Genomic DNA, 16,852 nt, shown 5'->3' on the forward strand with positions numbered 1-16,852 from the left:
TATATTATTTATGTAGTTTCAACATTAAATTATTTAAAAGCAATAAAGACATCTCATAAAATTTGTATTGAATCTAATTGGAACAGCAAACTAGCGCCACATGTTGTAGAATGTATTCCACGGTGAAATGTTCAACGAAGAACTCATCATTTGATTAAATGTTGCACGAACTCATGTTTCACGTACTGCGGCACACGAATAAGTGTTCTATGTTGAACTGTTTACGTACAAATTTCCGGATACGAATAGGATAAGGCAGGCGTATTCTGCTCAACAGAGAATAATTGTCAACAGATATTTTGGTGCCAATAATTAATTAAATAAATGCGGCATAATAAATAACTAACCTTTTATCCAATATCAAGTGCTTAGTGTCCAACAACACTATCTATAAAAGTGCAACTTTACAGGAGAGCCAAAAATCGTTATTTTAGATTCTTGTAACTCAACAAGGGAAATGTTTATTTAAAACCTAATGTTTATATTTTATAATTTATTGTGTATTGTACATTTATCTTGCTTATGATGATATTAAAATTTATAGGGATAGTTTTAAAAAAATATGAAAACAAGGGTAATTTATATAGTTAGCATTAAACTTTACTGACGATTTAATAAGAAATTAGAAAAGATTGACATAACATTGTTTGACTATCATGTAGCCGTAAATGTAAAATAACGTTATCTCAAAAAAAAAAAAAACACTTTTGTAGATAACGTTGTCTGACTTTAAGCACTCGATATATTATCGACAAATGACTGAAATATGCCAAATTTATCATAATGCGCATACTATTATGTACTAATTCTATTTCATACTTTTATATATAATAATTATATTGTATTATATTAACATTAATAAAAATTGTTAGTAATGCTTTTATACTTGGATTATTTTTTTTACAACACATCATATACATAATTTCTTCTGATACAATACTCTCTTTTGATATCATAGTAAGGGTGGCCCTCGACTTTAAAATAATTCGTTATTTCGTACATTTCTTAGAATGTAGATTCTTGTTGATAATGCAAAAACTGTGCTCTACCACGCAGTTGCTACTCTCTCCTCCGTTCCCTGTCACCTTCTCAAATACGTAAAAGGGTGGTATTCGACTATTTATATATATATACATCCCGCTATCATTACTGCGTCTTCTAATAGGACACTTTCATTCAATCTTGCGTCCAACTGTAATACGGCGTCCGGTATACGGACGCAGAATTGAATTCATGTAATTTTACATTATCTCATCTCCCAACCGCTCATAGAGTCTAAAAACGAAAATAGCCCAGAAGCAGTTTTGTTACCTCATAGGAACAAAATATGTATTTGTAGTTTGCAGTTTTGTCGCCGACGGCGCTACTAGCCATGATTGTATATTTGTGCACGTATCTTTTGTTTACAATGAGTCGCGTGTCGTACGTCCCGTAGATTGCAACGCTCTATTCCAGTGTTTGAATCTTCACCAGAACAGATGATGCAATAATACATATTCATTGATAATTCTTATTCATTAGTATAACGTGACCTTCGGGACAGTCGCGACGTATCGTAAAGTAGTTATAGTTAACGAATGATTACTTTGGGAACAAAATGAAGAAAAGTTTAAGAAATCGGTGTTTTGGTACGTATGATTCTTGTAACTCAACAAGGGAAATGTTTATTTAAAACCTAATGTTTATAGTTAACGAATGATTACTTTGGGAACAAAATGAAGAAAAGTTTAAGAAATCGGTGTTTTGGTACGTATGATTATTTTGAATATTATTTGATATAATTTAGTAATAAAATCGAACCAATATCAATATGATTAAATAGAATTCTTTATTTTTTGTATAAACGCAATAAATTGCGTAACACGAGTGTGGTAAGCATTCTACATAATATGCGAAAATAAAACTGAGACAAAAAAAAATATATTTGGAAAAAGATGTATTATTTACCGTTAATATTTATTTTTTACTCATATTTTGCAATCATCTCTTTACAGGCGAAGATACTATATCAAATATAATAAACCCTGAAGTGCCAGTGATAGAATCTGATCAGGTATGTTTGCAATAGATTAATTTATATCAGTATTCTTATCGAACAATAACTAATAATTAACTACTACTACTTTATTAAAATAAATTCGGAAACATAACTTCGGTAATCTTCATTTGTCCGCAAATTACATTTAGTTTTTTGTCAAGTCTATTTTCGGAAAGACTGTAATTCGCATGATGCTAGTGTTCATTTTTTTTCCATATCAATTGTCTTAAAAACTATTATATTGTTAGGCTACATACCTCTCACATATTAAAATAGAAATGTGCCGCATTTTATATCTATTTTCTCCGGAATTGCGGCAATATAATATTATAATGACGTCAAAACCCATTGGAGACAATTATTGGTGCAAATTCAACGCTGAAATAATCGATCGCAGTAAATAGTAAAAAAAATACTGTATAATATGTATTAACTAAAGATGTCTCTTGAAATTGCAATTAATAATTATTGTATCTATCTTTTAAAAGTATCGGTAATATAGGTATCGATTTATTTTTTGACTTATATTTAATTTATTTCTCTATTGAATTACAATAGTAATAAAATAGTGCCCTTTTTGCCAGGTTCAAGTGTCAACAAATTGTTTCGTAAAAACATCTGAAAGTCATTTACAATAAACAAAGTTTTACATATATTATGGAATATTGAGGAAAATTCTTACCAAATTGCATTGCTACTAATAGTAATAATATAATTTTCGTCTTTTGATTTACTTAAAATTAATTTTGGAACTTCTTTGTCACATTGTTTTGAAAACTTTTTATGACGTTTTAAATAGGTAATTTAATTTTACATGCTTCACAAAACGATATCTTCTAATATATAAAAATCAATATTTGTTTATTTGTTTGTTCGTATGTTATGCGCTGCCATACCGTTCATCCGATTGCGATAAAACTTTGTCAACTTATTGCTTGCACTTGCACGAAGAGTATAGGCTATATCTTATATATAAAAATGAATGTCTATCTGTCTGTCCCATATACATTCCTGAACCATTCATCCGATTACAATGAAATTTTGGTAAATGGTTATATTATGCACACCCGCAAAGGTTTCTGAATAAGAAAAATCATCATTTTCTTCTTCTTCTTCATTCTATTTTCTTTTATTTGTATGGTTCCTATACCATTAATCCGATTACTACGAAACTTTCGTCAGTTATTGTACGCACACCCGCAAAGGTTTCTAAATTAGAAAAACCATCTTCTTCTTCTTCCATTCACATGCGTTCCAATACCATTCATCCGATTGCGATGAAACTTTTGTCAGTTGTTGTGCGCACACCTGCGAAGGTTTCTAAATTAGTATTATATAAGATACAAAGTTTGTTGTTTGTTTTTTCCATCCAATTTTTTTTTTACTACCTATATATTAATAACAATAATAACGTTTGCATATTTTGGATTCAATTTTAATTTAGTGTTCTTTTGTTTGAGCTGTACTCCTATTATAATTATTTTCATATTGCCATATTGTATTAATATTATATTAATATTAAAAAAATAATAACCTTTTATTATTTTTTAAATATCTAAGATAAATATAACGACGAAACGACCCTGTGCGAAGAATAAATTCTTATTTAAAATGCAATCACAGTATTGAATGATTAAACAATATTTGAAAATTATGAATTAGACTCCGGCAACACAGAACAAAATTAACTTACACGTAATATTTATTTTTAAGATTTCAGGAAATGAGTCTAATAATGACAAAATGATATTATTGGACGCATCTTCGTCGCTTGTATGTCTTCGCAATTCTGAGCCCATCGTTTCATCAGCCAAGACAGAAATCAGCATTTCAAATGATACAACTATACGAAGCCATCCATATAAAAAGGAGTCTCAGAGTCTGCATTCCGTCAATGCGGTTAGTAGTTTATTATAAATATGAAATTATGCGTTAGGGACATTATTAATACTTTTATACCAATATTTTTTTTTTGTTTCAGAATAAAATGAAAGCTGCACCAAAAAGAAAAAGATCGAATTACTTCTGTAATCGACCTTTGTCACCAGTATTACCCATAAACCCTAATATTGATTTCAAAATGAGTACGATGATTTTGAAGCTGAAATCAGGGACGATTCCATACATAATCCCAGACGACACAGAACTACCCACTACACAGAAAACTGTAACGGAAACAAAGGGACCGATACCAGACGATACGGAAGGACCGAGCTATTTTTCTCATGATGAGGTGACTTTCAATATTAAGATAAACTTTTTGTCTTTCAATTCATTAAAATTAATGGATAACGCTTCCTCATATTAAAATAACATTATCACATAACTCCTTTTTTGTTTTAGATGGTTCAATCTTCCACATCATCTATTGGTGGCTCAGATGTTGATTCAGAGTATTTTCCAGATATCGATGAAACAGATGTAAGTATTTATTATAATACTTTAACTGTGACAGATCTGCATAGGCTAGGTGCTTCCCACCTTCTTCTTTTCAATCACTTTTCTCTCACCAAAAATTCTTTTAGTCTCACAATATTTCCCAAATTGAGAGTGTCATACTTATGGAAGTCCTGTATGATACTACATAATTTAAAAAAATACTTCTTAAATTCTTATCTGTATATGAGAAAACCAGAAGAACAGTGGAACGGTTCTGGTTCAGTTCCCCATAATTTCCACGTTATATTTTTAAATGAATCACTATCTAATAGAGTAACAATATTTTTTTTAGGATGAGCCATTGCTTCCAGAAGATGAACATTGCAGTAATGACAGCATAATGGGAATTGCTACACACGACAATGAGAGACCATCACAAGAAATGTCTAGTACGGAGCTTTCCGTATTTGACCAAGTTATGGCGACACCACCAGACCACAACATTGCTTCTTCTTCTGTGTCCAGAAAATCAACAGCATTTCGCCAAAAAGATTTTTGCTACTTTTGCGAAAATTTTGTGCTAAATTTTGCAAGGCACCTTAATAGAAACCACTCCTCAGAAACGGAAGTAATGAAAATTTTTTCAAAACCTGTAAAAAAAAAGAAAGGAAAGAACTCATAACATTACTAAGAAAAAAGGGAAACTACTTGACAAATTTCGAAAATTGCATTAAGCCTATGAAAAAAGCAAACATACCAGTGTCTCCGGATAAATATTTACCTTGTATTCACTGCCTTGGCTTCTACTCTTCCAAACAACTATGGAGGCACAGAAAAATATGTACATCAAACCCCAATACTACATCATCTAAATCTCAGAGTGATGCCCATAATTTCTTGGTCCGACACTTGAAAATCGACCAACAATTAAAAGAAAAGGTATTTCCTCATATGCGCGCCGATAAAATTTCTCTGGTGGCTAAAAAAGACACACTTATCTGTGCTTTTGGTGCACGTTACTTAAAAATCCACCGCGAAAAACACTACATAAATGTTACATCAAGGAAAATGCGCGAATTATCAAAGTTATTGATACAGATTAAAACAATGGATCCAAGTATAAAAAATCTGTCTCAAGCACTGACTCCTAAAAATTTTGATTTATTTGTCGAAGCGACAAAAGTTGTCGCCAAATATGACTCTAATAAAGACGCATTTTTAAGTCCAACATATGCGATGAATATCGCAACATCGCTAAAACAATGTTGTGATATCGCCATTGTTTATGCGTTAAAAAAAAAAGGTTATTTTGCTGATATTCAATCTGCCGATGCTGAAAGTAATCTGAAAACCATGATTTTACTTTTTACATCTAATTGGAGATTTGAAATTTCGAGCCAGGTGGCAGATGATTTAAATGTACAGAAGTGGAATAAAGTAACTCTGGTACCACTTGCAAGTGATTTAATATTGTTAAAAGACTATTTAATAAACAGAGCAAGTAATGCTGCCTCTAGGCTTATTTCCAATAATAACGACGAAATTGCCTATACCGATTTACTAGAAGTGGTGTTTTGCCAAGTTCTTCTGCTAAACTGAAAACGCCCAGGAGAACTTCAGAGACTACCGTTACATATTTATGAACAGTCAGAGTTAGACTACCAAAAAAACTACGATGAATTCACAGATGTTATAACACCAACCGAAAAAATACTAATGCAAAAATTTAAACGCGTGGTGATCAGAGGGAAAAGAAGCCGAGGTGTCCCTGTTTTGTTTAGTTTAGACGTCCAAGAAAATCTTAAATTACTCTTAAAAGTAAGAAATAATTTCACGGGAATTGAAAACCATTATTTGTTCGGACGACCACATCTAAATACCCCAATATGTGGGTACAAAATTTTACAAAAGCATGCAAAGCTAAAAACCCTCACTCCATTACATCGACCAAGCTGAGAAAACACTTGGCTACGATATCTCAGATATTCAACATGACAGAAAATGATATTGAGCAGTTGGCCAATTTTATGGGCCATACTAGCGGAGTTCATAGACAGTCGTATAGGCTACCTGACGACGTCTATCAAACTGCAAAAATATCGAAATTATTATTGTTAATGGAGAAGGGCACGGCTGCGCAATACAAAGGGAAGAGTTTGGAAGAAATTGAGATTAATTTAGAAGAAGATTTATTAATTGAGAGCCCTAATGACCTTCAACTAGATGAAGACAGAGTTGATAATTGCGAAAACGAAATTAATGATGAAATTAATGATAACCTGGCAATTAATTGTACTCCGTCTACTTCTAAAAATATTAATAGCATCGATATTGAAAATCCAACAAAAAAAAAAAGAGTTCTCATACCATGGACGGAGTCACAGAAAAATGTGGTAATATCGTTTTTCAAAACTCACATTGCAAAAAATAAGCCCCCAAAACGCAATGAGTGTGAAACACTCATCGCAAAACACCCACAGTTACTTAGTAATAAGTCGTGGTTGAAAATAAAGGTTTTTGTCCAAAATAAATACACGAAAAAATAAATTAAATGTTCACCAGTGGATCCATTCTATATTTATCGACCGCTAAGGTTATAAATATAAAGTGATAAATATTATCAAACTTAGGGTAGGATTGTATCAACGTATTAGCACTTATTGTAACAATTATAATGAGTTGGTTGTATTTGTTGCAATATGTGCTATATTTTAACAGAACCTCTCTTGCTGCTGTTAAAATATAGCAAATATTGCAGCAATTAAAATCAACTTATTGTAATTGTTACAATAAGCGCTAATAATTTGATACAAACTTACCGTAAGTTTGATAATATGTATTACTTTATCACTTTAGCGGTCGATAAGTATAGAATAGACCCACGATCTATTATGAATTGTTCATAGTTGCTTTAATTTGTTTTGTTGGTTTAAAAATATTTTATTGTTCTTATAATAATTATGTAAAACATGTTTAATGTCATGCCTTCATGTAAATTTTTTAGATCATACATATTTTGTGTAGTTCATATTATATCTTTCATGAGATTGTCGGAATTTTTGTTATTTTTAAACTTATTTGTAAGATTTTGTTTTAAGCGTTTATATTTTAATGTACAGTGAATTTGGCGTATCTTACCAATATTATTTTAAAAGTGTTATTTTAAATTTATTAATTATATAATATACTAGCTGAAGTACCCGGCTTCGCACAGGGTCGCTTCGTGGTTATATTTATCTTAGATATTTAAAAAATAATAAGAGGTAATTATTTTTTTAATATTAAAATATCTGTGTAATACAATATATCAATATGAAAATAATTCTAATAGGAGTAAGGGTCAAACAAAAGAACACTTAATTAAAATCGAATCCAAAATACGCAAACGTTATTAATGTTATTAATATGCACTAACAAACCAAAATTGGATTAAACGAACTTTGTATTTTATATAATACTAATTTAGAAACCTTTGCAGGTGTGCGCACAACAACTTACAAAAATTTCATCGCAATCAGATGAATGGTATAAGAACGCATACGAATAGAAGAAGATAGAATATATGAAAAAGAAGAAGAAATGGTTGCCTCAATTCAGAAACCTTGGCGGGCGTGAGCACAATACTTGACCAAAATATCATTGCAATCGGATGAATGGTATAGGAACCATACGAATAAAAGAAGATATAATGAAGAAGACGAAGAAATTGTTTGTACAAATTCATAAACCTTTGCGGGTGTTGGCACAACCACTGACGAAAGTTTCATCGCAATCGGATGAATGATATAGGGACCATACGAATAAAAGAAGAAATAATGAAGAAGAAGAAGAAGAAGAAGAAGAAGATGGTTGTACTAATTCAGAAACCTTTACGGGTGTTACCACAAAAACTGATGAAGGTTTCATCGCAATCGGATGAATGATATAGGAACCATACGAATAAAAGAATACATATATAATAAAGAAGAAGAAGAAGATGGTTGTACAAATTCAGAAACCTTCGCGGGTGTTGGCACAACCACTGACGATCGGAATCGGATGAATGATATAGGGACCATACGAATAAAAGAAGATATAATGAAGAAGAAGAAGAAGAAGAAGAAGAAGATGGTTGTACTAATTCAGAAACCTTTACGGGTGTTACCACAACAACTTATGAAGGTTTCATAGCAATCGGATGAATGATATAGGAACCATACGAATAAAAGAAGATAGAATGAAGAAAAAGAAGAAGATGGTTGTACTAATTCAGAAACCTTTACGGGTGTTACCACAACAACCGATGAAAGTTTCATCGCAATCGAATGAATGGTATAGGAACAATACGAATAAAAGAAGATAGAATGAAGAAGAAGAAGAAAATAATGATTTTTCTAATTTAGAAACCTTTATGGGTGTGCATACAACCACTTACCAAAATTTCATCGCAATCGGATGAATGGTATAGGAACCATACGAATAAAAGAAAATAGAATGAAGAAGAAGATGATGATTTTTCTAATTCAGAAACCTTCATGGGTATGCATACAACCACTTATTAAAATTTCATCGCAATCGGATGAATGGTATAGGAACGCATATGGGACAGTCACACAGACAGACAGACATACAGACAGACAGACATTCATTTTTATATATTAGTATAGCCTATACTCTTCGCGAAAGTGCAAGCAATAAGTTGACAAAGTTTTATCGCAATCGGATGAACGGTATGGCAGTGCATTCAAAACGAACAAACAAACAAACAAACCCACAAACAAATATTATTTTTTATATATTAGATTGGATTAAGAATTTATTTGTAATTTTATTTGATATAATAATCGTTCGTTTTAAGCGTTTATATTTTAATGTACAGTGAATTTAGCGTATCTTACCAATATTATTTTAAAAGTGTTATGTTAAATTTATTAATTATATAATATGTTGGATTAAGAATTTATTTTTAATTTCATTTGATATAATAATCGTTCGTTTTAAGCGTTTATATTTTAACGTACAGTGAATTTGGCGTATCTTACCAATATTATTTTAAAAGTGTTATGTTAAATTTATTAATTATATAATATGTTGGATTAAGAATTTATTTTTAATTTCATTTGATATAATAATCGTTCGTTTAAAGCGTTTATATTTTAACGTACAGTGAATTTGGCGTATCTTACCAATATTATTTTAAAAGTGTTATGTTAAATTTATTAATTATATAAGTAATGTGTTAGATTAAGAATTTATTTTTAATTTCATTTGATATAATAATCGTTAGTTTTTAGTATTATTTCTCGTATACACGGACAGGTCCGTTCATCAACGAATTTTGTTTTACCATCGCACTCCAGTTACTGTTTCGGATACTGTTTTGAAGTTTTTGTAACCTACTAGTATTAGGTTTTGTACAGTTTTCTATATCTTTATTTTTATTGTTGGTAGGAAAAGTCACTTTATTGAGTTTAGCATTTTTTTGCCAAAGTTTATTACCAGCTATTGTATTGATATCTACTCGTATGTTTTTATCAACCACCTTAACTTTATTTTGCTATAGGTAATTTTTGTTAAATTATTTTCCATTATACTTTGGGTAACTTTTTTCTTATGCAATGTCAAAATTGTGTTTCTACGAAAAACCTAACTTTATTTAGGTATAGTTTGTGTTTTTTTTTAAATTATTAAATTGTGTAACTATTCAGAAGTAAGTATTGTTTGCCTATTATTTGTATCCACTAATGTTTCTACTAACTACCTAACTTTATTCTTTTTTATTATTAATTTGTATAATTGTAAGATTTTATCAACCACTTTAACTTTATTAAGATATTACATCCCAATTAAATGAAAATTATTTTTATATGTATCACTCCACCTAATTATTATTGATGAAAAATGAATAATATTTCATTATAATAACCATGTTTTTTTTTTTTGTTTCATTACATTTTATGCTTTCCCTTTAAGATAAGCTAGTGGCGTAGCTAGGGCGTTTGCCGTCCAAGACAGTCCTTGAGTTTGCCACCCTCTAATTTTCTCTTAAAAATTATAATTTAAAAGCTAAAATAGTAGACAGTAGATTGGGATATTTTATTAAATACCCACTAATTCTATTTTTAACTAATTTTGTATCTACTTACTTTATTTACAACTTTCACAAAGTTTGAAGGGGTTATTAAAAGACAATAATATGCCACGGAAACATTGTTTTGATATATAAGCATTTTAATGTTTACAAACATTATAATAAGTAACTATAATACTATATTGTTGTTTTTATTTAATAAAACGCAATTTTTTTTGTAGTACTTATTCCACTTTTAATCAATAGATTAGGTCGAAACGTCGACGAAACTGGTCCTAATCTAGGGGCAAGTTGTGTTCCTCTGGACAATCTCCAGTTTTAAGCTTTCCTGATTTTTTTTCTCAAAAACTATAAAAAATTAAATTATTTTGAGCTCAGATAAATGATGCATCACTTTTTATTTTTTGTTTCAGTGAATGTTTTTCAATAAGCGAGATATAGACACATTTATAAAAACCTCTAAATTGTCCAGAGGAACATACCCATGTATGTTCCTCTGGACATAGGGTCACGTTCTTCTGGACAGTGTTGTTCCTCTGGACAGCACAAAATCAATCATTTTTAACGTTGGAATAACCTATAATATATAAAACGATATTTAGGTATTACTCAAAATATTTTTATTTAATTGACAATAAAAATAATACATTTTTGTTATACATAAGTAGGTACTATTTAATGAGACAAACACAGTCAAATTTGATGTCTTTGTAAGTACATCTGCAATTATTGATACTCACTACTAAAAGATTTGTCCGATTCATTATTTCAAATACTACACTTTTCACACACAAAAAAACCTTCACGTCACTCCCTGGTATGTTTTCTCTGTGATTCTTAGCAATACATGACCTGTGAACGTATTACTGGCATGTGTCAATCACATTTTACTAGGTACGCTAGGTTCAGTACCCAACCTTTTACAAATGCTACAAGTAACCATTAACTCATTACTTAAGATCTCACGATGCATGTTTTGTGGCATTTGGCTGATACCGAGATCGACAGAATCAATAATTGTATCCCTTTTTTCAGTTTAAGTTTTGGCTTAATATATCCCGTATAATTTTGTTTTTAGATCCCTTTTTTATGTTTCTTTTCAATGTCACTGATATTACACTCTGGTGTGTTAGTATTGAGTAACACACCGATATTGATCCGGGATTTTCCTGGTTTACTTCCACTTACGATTTTCTTTGGGGGTGCTTTTAGGTAAGGACTAACTATTTCAGGTAATTTGCTTGTTTGCACCATTTTCTTGCAACTCGAGGTAAGAATAAAATGTCTCGTGCACCTGCTCAGTTGGCATCTGAGCAACTTCGATTGACTCAGAATTCTTTGTTTCTATGACTGAAATCGAGCCATCCTCCTGTTGGTTTATTATAATTGGTTCAAGATTTTGCGGAGGATCTTTAAAGTATGCTGATAAAAAATCATCCTCTTTAAAAATAGCATCGTTGAAAGGAGCGTTACCTGTTACTTAAAATTGCTTACGACATATTGTCAGTAAGTTATGATCCACGAGGTGATCCCTTGTCTTTCCAAGTTTGCTGCGTGACACTTTAATATGAACCGGGTAGAGATTACTTTGTTCATAAAAATATGATGCATTGTTCCTCTGGACACGTCCAGAGGAACAATCAAATGTTTGTCCAGAGGAACATGACATGGCTATTTTTAACGGTTTTTAATGTTATACTTTTTGGAGTTAAGTTATCAAAGAGGTAATGAGCTCTAAAGCATTCTAAAACAATACACTATTATGTGACATTAAATAGTGCCATACACAAGGCTTCTTTACAATAAAAAAGTCACTTGATAATAAACAAAAATACTTACTTTTTCATTGAAAAAAAGACAAACACTATGATTGTCTTTCACTTTGAGACATGAGACTAAACGTCAGGACAGTTTTGCCTGGTGTAAAAATGTGCATTTGAATGTGTTAAAAGAAGAAAAATATGATTACCCGTTTACGAGAAAACACCACTGTCCAGAGGAACAATCGTCCAGAGGAACACAACTTGCCCCTATTGATTAAAAGTGGAATAAGTACTACAAAAAAAATGCGTTTTATTAAACAAAAACAACAATACAATGCAGTTCCAACATGAATTGACAGTTAACAAAATAAAAGAAATTATAATACTATAGCCGTTTTGCGTCCCATGTTGATTTGTGTATACTATTGTTATTCTACACATCACACGGAAAAAAACATATAATTTATCCATTGGCTATTAAAATATCAACGTATTAAAATTAATTTTGTGGCTTATGACTATTTTTCTTTCACTTAGCATCGGATAGATCCTGGAAATTGATAACGACATTATATAAACTAAATAAATATCTAGTCTTTTTGTGTTCATTCAAATGTACCTATATAAGTATTATACCGCAAAGTATAGTTTCACTTATCACAGTAAAGGGAATCAGAGAATAACTGTGAAACTTAATTACCACCTACCAGTAGCAAAGGATGGGGGTAGGTTGTAAAGATCAGCCATAAATAGTGCACACTAAATTTTGTCAGTCATATTATGTATTTGTTTCCATTGAAATTAGACTTAAATTTACAGACGGTGTTGGTTAGTTTTTAAAATGCAATGAAATCCTGCGAAACCAAGCCATAATAAATAACCGCCAAAAGACACTCATCTCTCTATAAAATACCTAAATTATGCAATTAAATCAAATATAACTTTACACATCTCATTGTTGTTTAGGATGTTTATTAAATTAAAAAAAAATGAGCCAACAATATTTTTAATAATAAATGTATTCATAATCCAACGAAAACTAATAAGTATGAATGAAAAAGTGTGCACAATTTTGTAGTATCGCGCATAGTATACCAAAACTATTATGGTAATTATTGTATCCTTAGTTCAATAAAAACAAATACGTATGACTAACAAAATACTATTTATGGCGGATCTTAACAGCCTATCTCCACCCTTCGCTACTGATACCTAAATAATAAATCCGAAATACTCATAATAACCCGCGAATTTTTTAACATTCAATAACAACAACTTATCTATTAAACAAAAACGTAAAGAAATAGTGGCAACGTCGCAAGACGTCCGATTGTTGGGATAATCTAACGAAATATACAAGTCGGACGCACGAGACGCTACACATTATAACGAAATATATTCAGGACGCCTTAATGTATTAATATGAAAGGAGTTCCGATAAGCGGGTTATTAAAAGGGGATTTTTTGTTTTTGTATATTTTTAAATAAACGTTTTTCAAAAATTTAAATACCTCACGGTCGTCAGATGCATGACAATATACTTTATTTAAATTTACGAAAAACCAAGTCTTTCTGATGGACGCTATACTGTAGGGTCCGTAAAAGGATGCATCAATGATAGCTGGATTTATATATATATATATATATATAACAAGTTTCTAAAGAAAACACCCCTAAACTTTATTACACCCATTGATAAATAAATAATATTTTAATGTACACTTTCTGAGGAACTAATTACGTGTGAAAGTCGAGGGCCACATGTATTAAGTATAGATATGGCAGGCGTATGTACTACTTACTTACTAAATAATTATTGTTTGTTTACATACTGCATACATAATATTATATTAGTGTAAAGCAAGTATGTATGCAGTCAATCAGTCGTGATGACCTAGTCTAGATGAATGCTATTTTCAATTTGGGAATAACGGCCGGCATCAATGATGGCCTAAATCTCGCTGCTGTAATAAAAATTTTCACTTTTTTTATCACATTTCATTTTATGTGCCGAAATATAAAAAAAACCCTAAACCGAAGATGTTCTGACTGTTCTGTTGACTGTTTTTTTAGGTGGAACCTGACTAATTTTGAATGATTTTTATTTTATGTCAAATGTCTTACCTCTAGTGGGCCCTAAAGGCGTCTCTCTCGCCTGCCGGGTCAGACGTTCACCGGCCGAGTGATTATCATAGACTCCAATACAAATAGATGGATAATATTTAATATTGCTGGCTGGAAATAAATTCTAATATATATTACTATACACAAACAATATTTAACTATTACCTCTAGGTATGCCCTCGAAGCTTGGCACCGAGTGATGTGCGAGAACCTCCTCATGTGTTGGTGTGGTACAGGCTGAAATAGAAATAAATCAATGACATCCACAGCGCATTTAATGGTCGGCATTCTTCTTCCGTGCCTTTTACTTCATCTCCTTTCATACCTGGGAAATCACAATAATAAAACGTGTCAAAATTAACAATACCCAGTAAACATTAATAAGTGCTAAGACATTAACTTTAGGTTATTATTATTAAGTATTTACAATAACAGTTTTCCACTATTCAGCAGAATTTGGTGAGCCTATATTGGCTAATTGCCTGGATACATGCTCCCATACCCTGAGAGGACCATGAAATGTTGCAAGGGCAAGGCTTTGCTTCTCGTACATTAATTGTATGAGGTCTTTTTGTGTAGATGTTATACGCGGCCCGCGAGGAACCACAACACCGAAATACATAAAACATACCATTATAAGTTATTTATTGGCACATTCACTGTAATAAACAAATATTTAAATTATATATTCTTAACGTGGTATCACCGCTATTACCGAATTAGACATGACGACAATTGCAGGTTCAGTTCGTTTGTTTGTTTAACGTCAAAGCTTCGCGTATTTTGACGTACGGTTAGTAAAACCAAAGACAAGCATGGCCGATTTTCACATATGCCAACAAATCATAGATATACCAGCAAATAAGGTATGTACTTCACGCTGCACGTGTACCAACTAAATTTTTTATCATATTATTAGTTAGCCGGTTTAACCGGATATGAAAGTTAGCTGCGCTAAAGTGATAATTTCTGACAATGTCCGTGAATAACAAATGTGTTAACTTGGACCAATGGTAACATCGTAAATGTGCTAAAGTGATAATTGTTAAGAATAGGCCCGCTGGATAAATTAATCTTAATAAATAAATTAACGATATTGGACTAATCTCTGAGGAACTGAGCCTCTCTTCCCGCCCGCTAAAGGGTATTTCACCGAACGCAATTGTTCTTTAATTGGCACCATATCCCTGGTTGGCTTAATCGCCAATACAACCATACCTGCGGGGCTATTCTAACGTATCCAAACGGATGTGTTAAAAGGTTAAAACGGCTAATTATGATAAAATTATCAAAATTAACACATTTGCTATTCTCGCGGTCATTTGCGTAAGAAAGTTAACCCATATCCCTGTCAAAGTTAGCGGCACCTCGATGTGCCGTGCTACTGCGAGAACGAGAGAAAATATGTCAATTTTACATATTGAAAATTGAGATGCAAGATAATATGCAAAGTTTCAAACCACAATTTGTGGTTCGGTTCTACGGATTCTATGGTTAGAATCATAGATGTTCGTTTCGCGGATGTCAAATAACTGTTCGTAATATTTTTTTATCTTTTTTCTACATTCTACCGCAATGGCATTTATTCTTGCGATTCATTTGCACGCCGAGGAAGTAAGAAGACAGCGTGTACAAGAGATACGCGCGCTGAATATAGAGCGAAGGAGGATACGCGATAGTCAGAATCGTTTTGATGTAACGGACACGTTCTTTCGACAATTATACAGACTGTCGAAAGAAATGGTGATCGAGATAGTGACCAAATTGGACTCCGTGTTGATGAGAGGCATACCCAAAGGAATTCCTGTCCAAATTCAGGTAATTAAAGTCACAAATTACTTCGACATTTAGTAGCTATACTTAACCCTACTTTATGACAGCGGAAGATAGGTAACATCATGGGTAAGATACATTTACTCAGTTTGACAACAGCACATGTAAATACCTACCTACTTCATCTTTAAGCATTCACCACGACAGATTAACAAGATTTGAATATTATGTTATTGAAAAAACTTGTTTCCTTTACTTGAATTTTAGGTTTTGGCTACTTTGCGTTTTTACGCAGAGGGAGGTTACCAAAAAGGGGTTGGCCAAGACTTCTTCTGCACAATGAGCCAGCCATCAGTGAGCAGATGCATTGGAAATGTATCCGATGCTATAATATCAGTGCTTGGCAGTACTTACCTGAAGTTTCCGAACAGTGCTGACTCTCGTGACAGAATTCAAAGGAGGTAGGTACTTACCAACCAATGCATTATTTTTAGTGTCGTGTTGATACCCTCTGACCAATTTATACAATTTTACATATAACTAGAGTACCAACAACATACACATGATGAGTAAAAAAGCAAATAATGATTGAACTGCAATATTATGTGTCGGTAAAACTTTGTTTTTATTTCAGATTCCAAGAAAAAGCTCATTTCCCAGGCATCATCGGATGCATTGACTGCACTCATGTGCGCATTTTCCCGC

General features: G+C 31.9%; 2 protein-coding genes across 2 annotated transcripts in view; one reads left to right on the plus strand and one right to left on the minus strand.

The window, feature by feature from the left end:
- Window positions 1-16,852, minus strand: part of LOC147080134 (uncharacterized) — a 43,248-nt gene that overhangs the window by 3,644 nt on the left and 22,752 nt on the right. The window contains exon 3 of the mRNA XM_085948235.1: window positions 14,540-14,611. Coding sequence (XP_085804361.1) covers window positions 14,540-14,611 — 72 coding nt within the window. The remainder of the gene's footprint in view (window positions 1-14,539; window positions 14,612-16,852) is intronic.
- On the plus strand, window positions 1,074-6,940 carry LOC147080135 (uncharacterized). The gene is made up of 5 exons (XM_085948257.1): window positions 1,074-2,053; window positions 3,752-3,937; window positions 4,020-4,271; window positions 4,382-4,459; window positions 4,770-6,940. The coding sequence occupies exons 2-5, from the start codon at window positions 3,782-3,784 to the stop codon at window positions 5,097-5,099; spliced, it is 816 nt and encodes a 271-aa protein (XP_085804383.1). The 5' UTR covers window positions 1,074-2,053; window positions 3,752-3,781; the 3' UTR covers window positions 5,100-6,940.

The sequence above is a fragment of the Rhyacophila brunnea genome, unplaced genomic scaffold (assembly GCF_057557595.1).
Source record: "Rhyacophila brunnea isolate RB1 unplaced genomic scaffold, BYU_Rbru_1.0 scaffold_1, whole genome shotgun sequence".
Taxonomy (NCBI): Eukaryota; Metazoa; Arthropoda; class Insecta; order Trichoptera; family Rhyacophilidae; genus Rhyacophila; species Rhyacophila brunnea.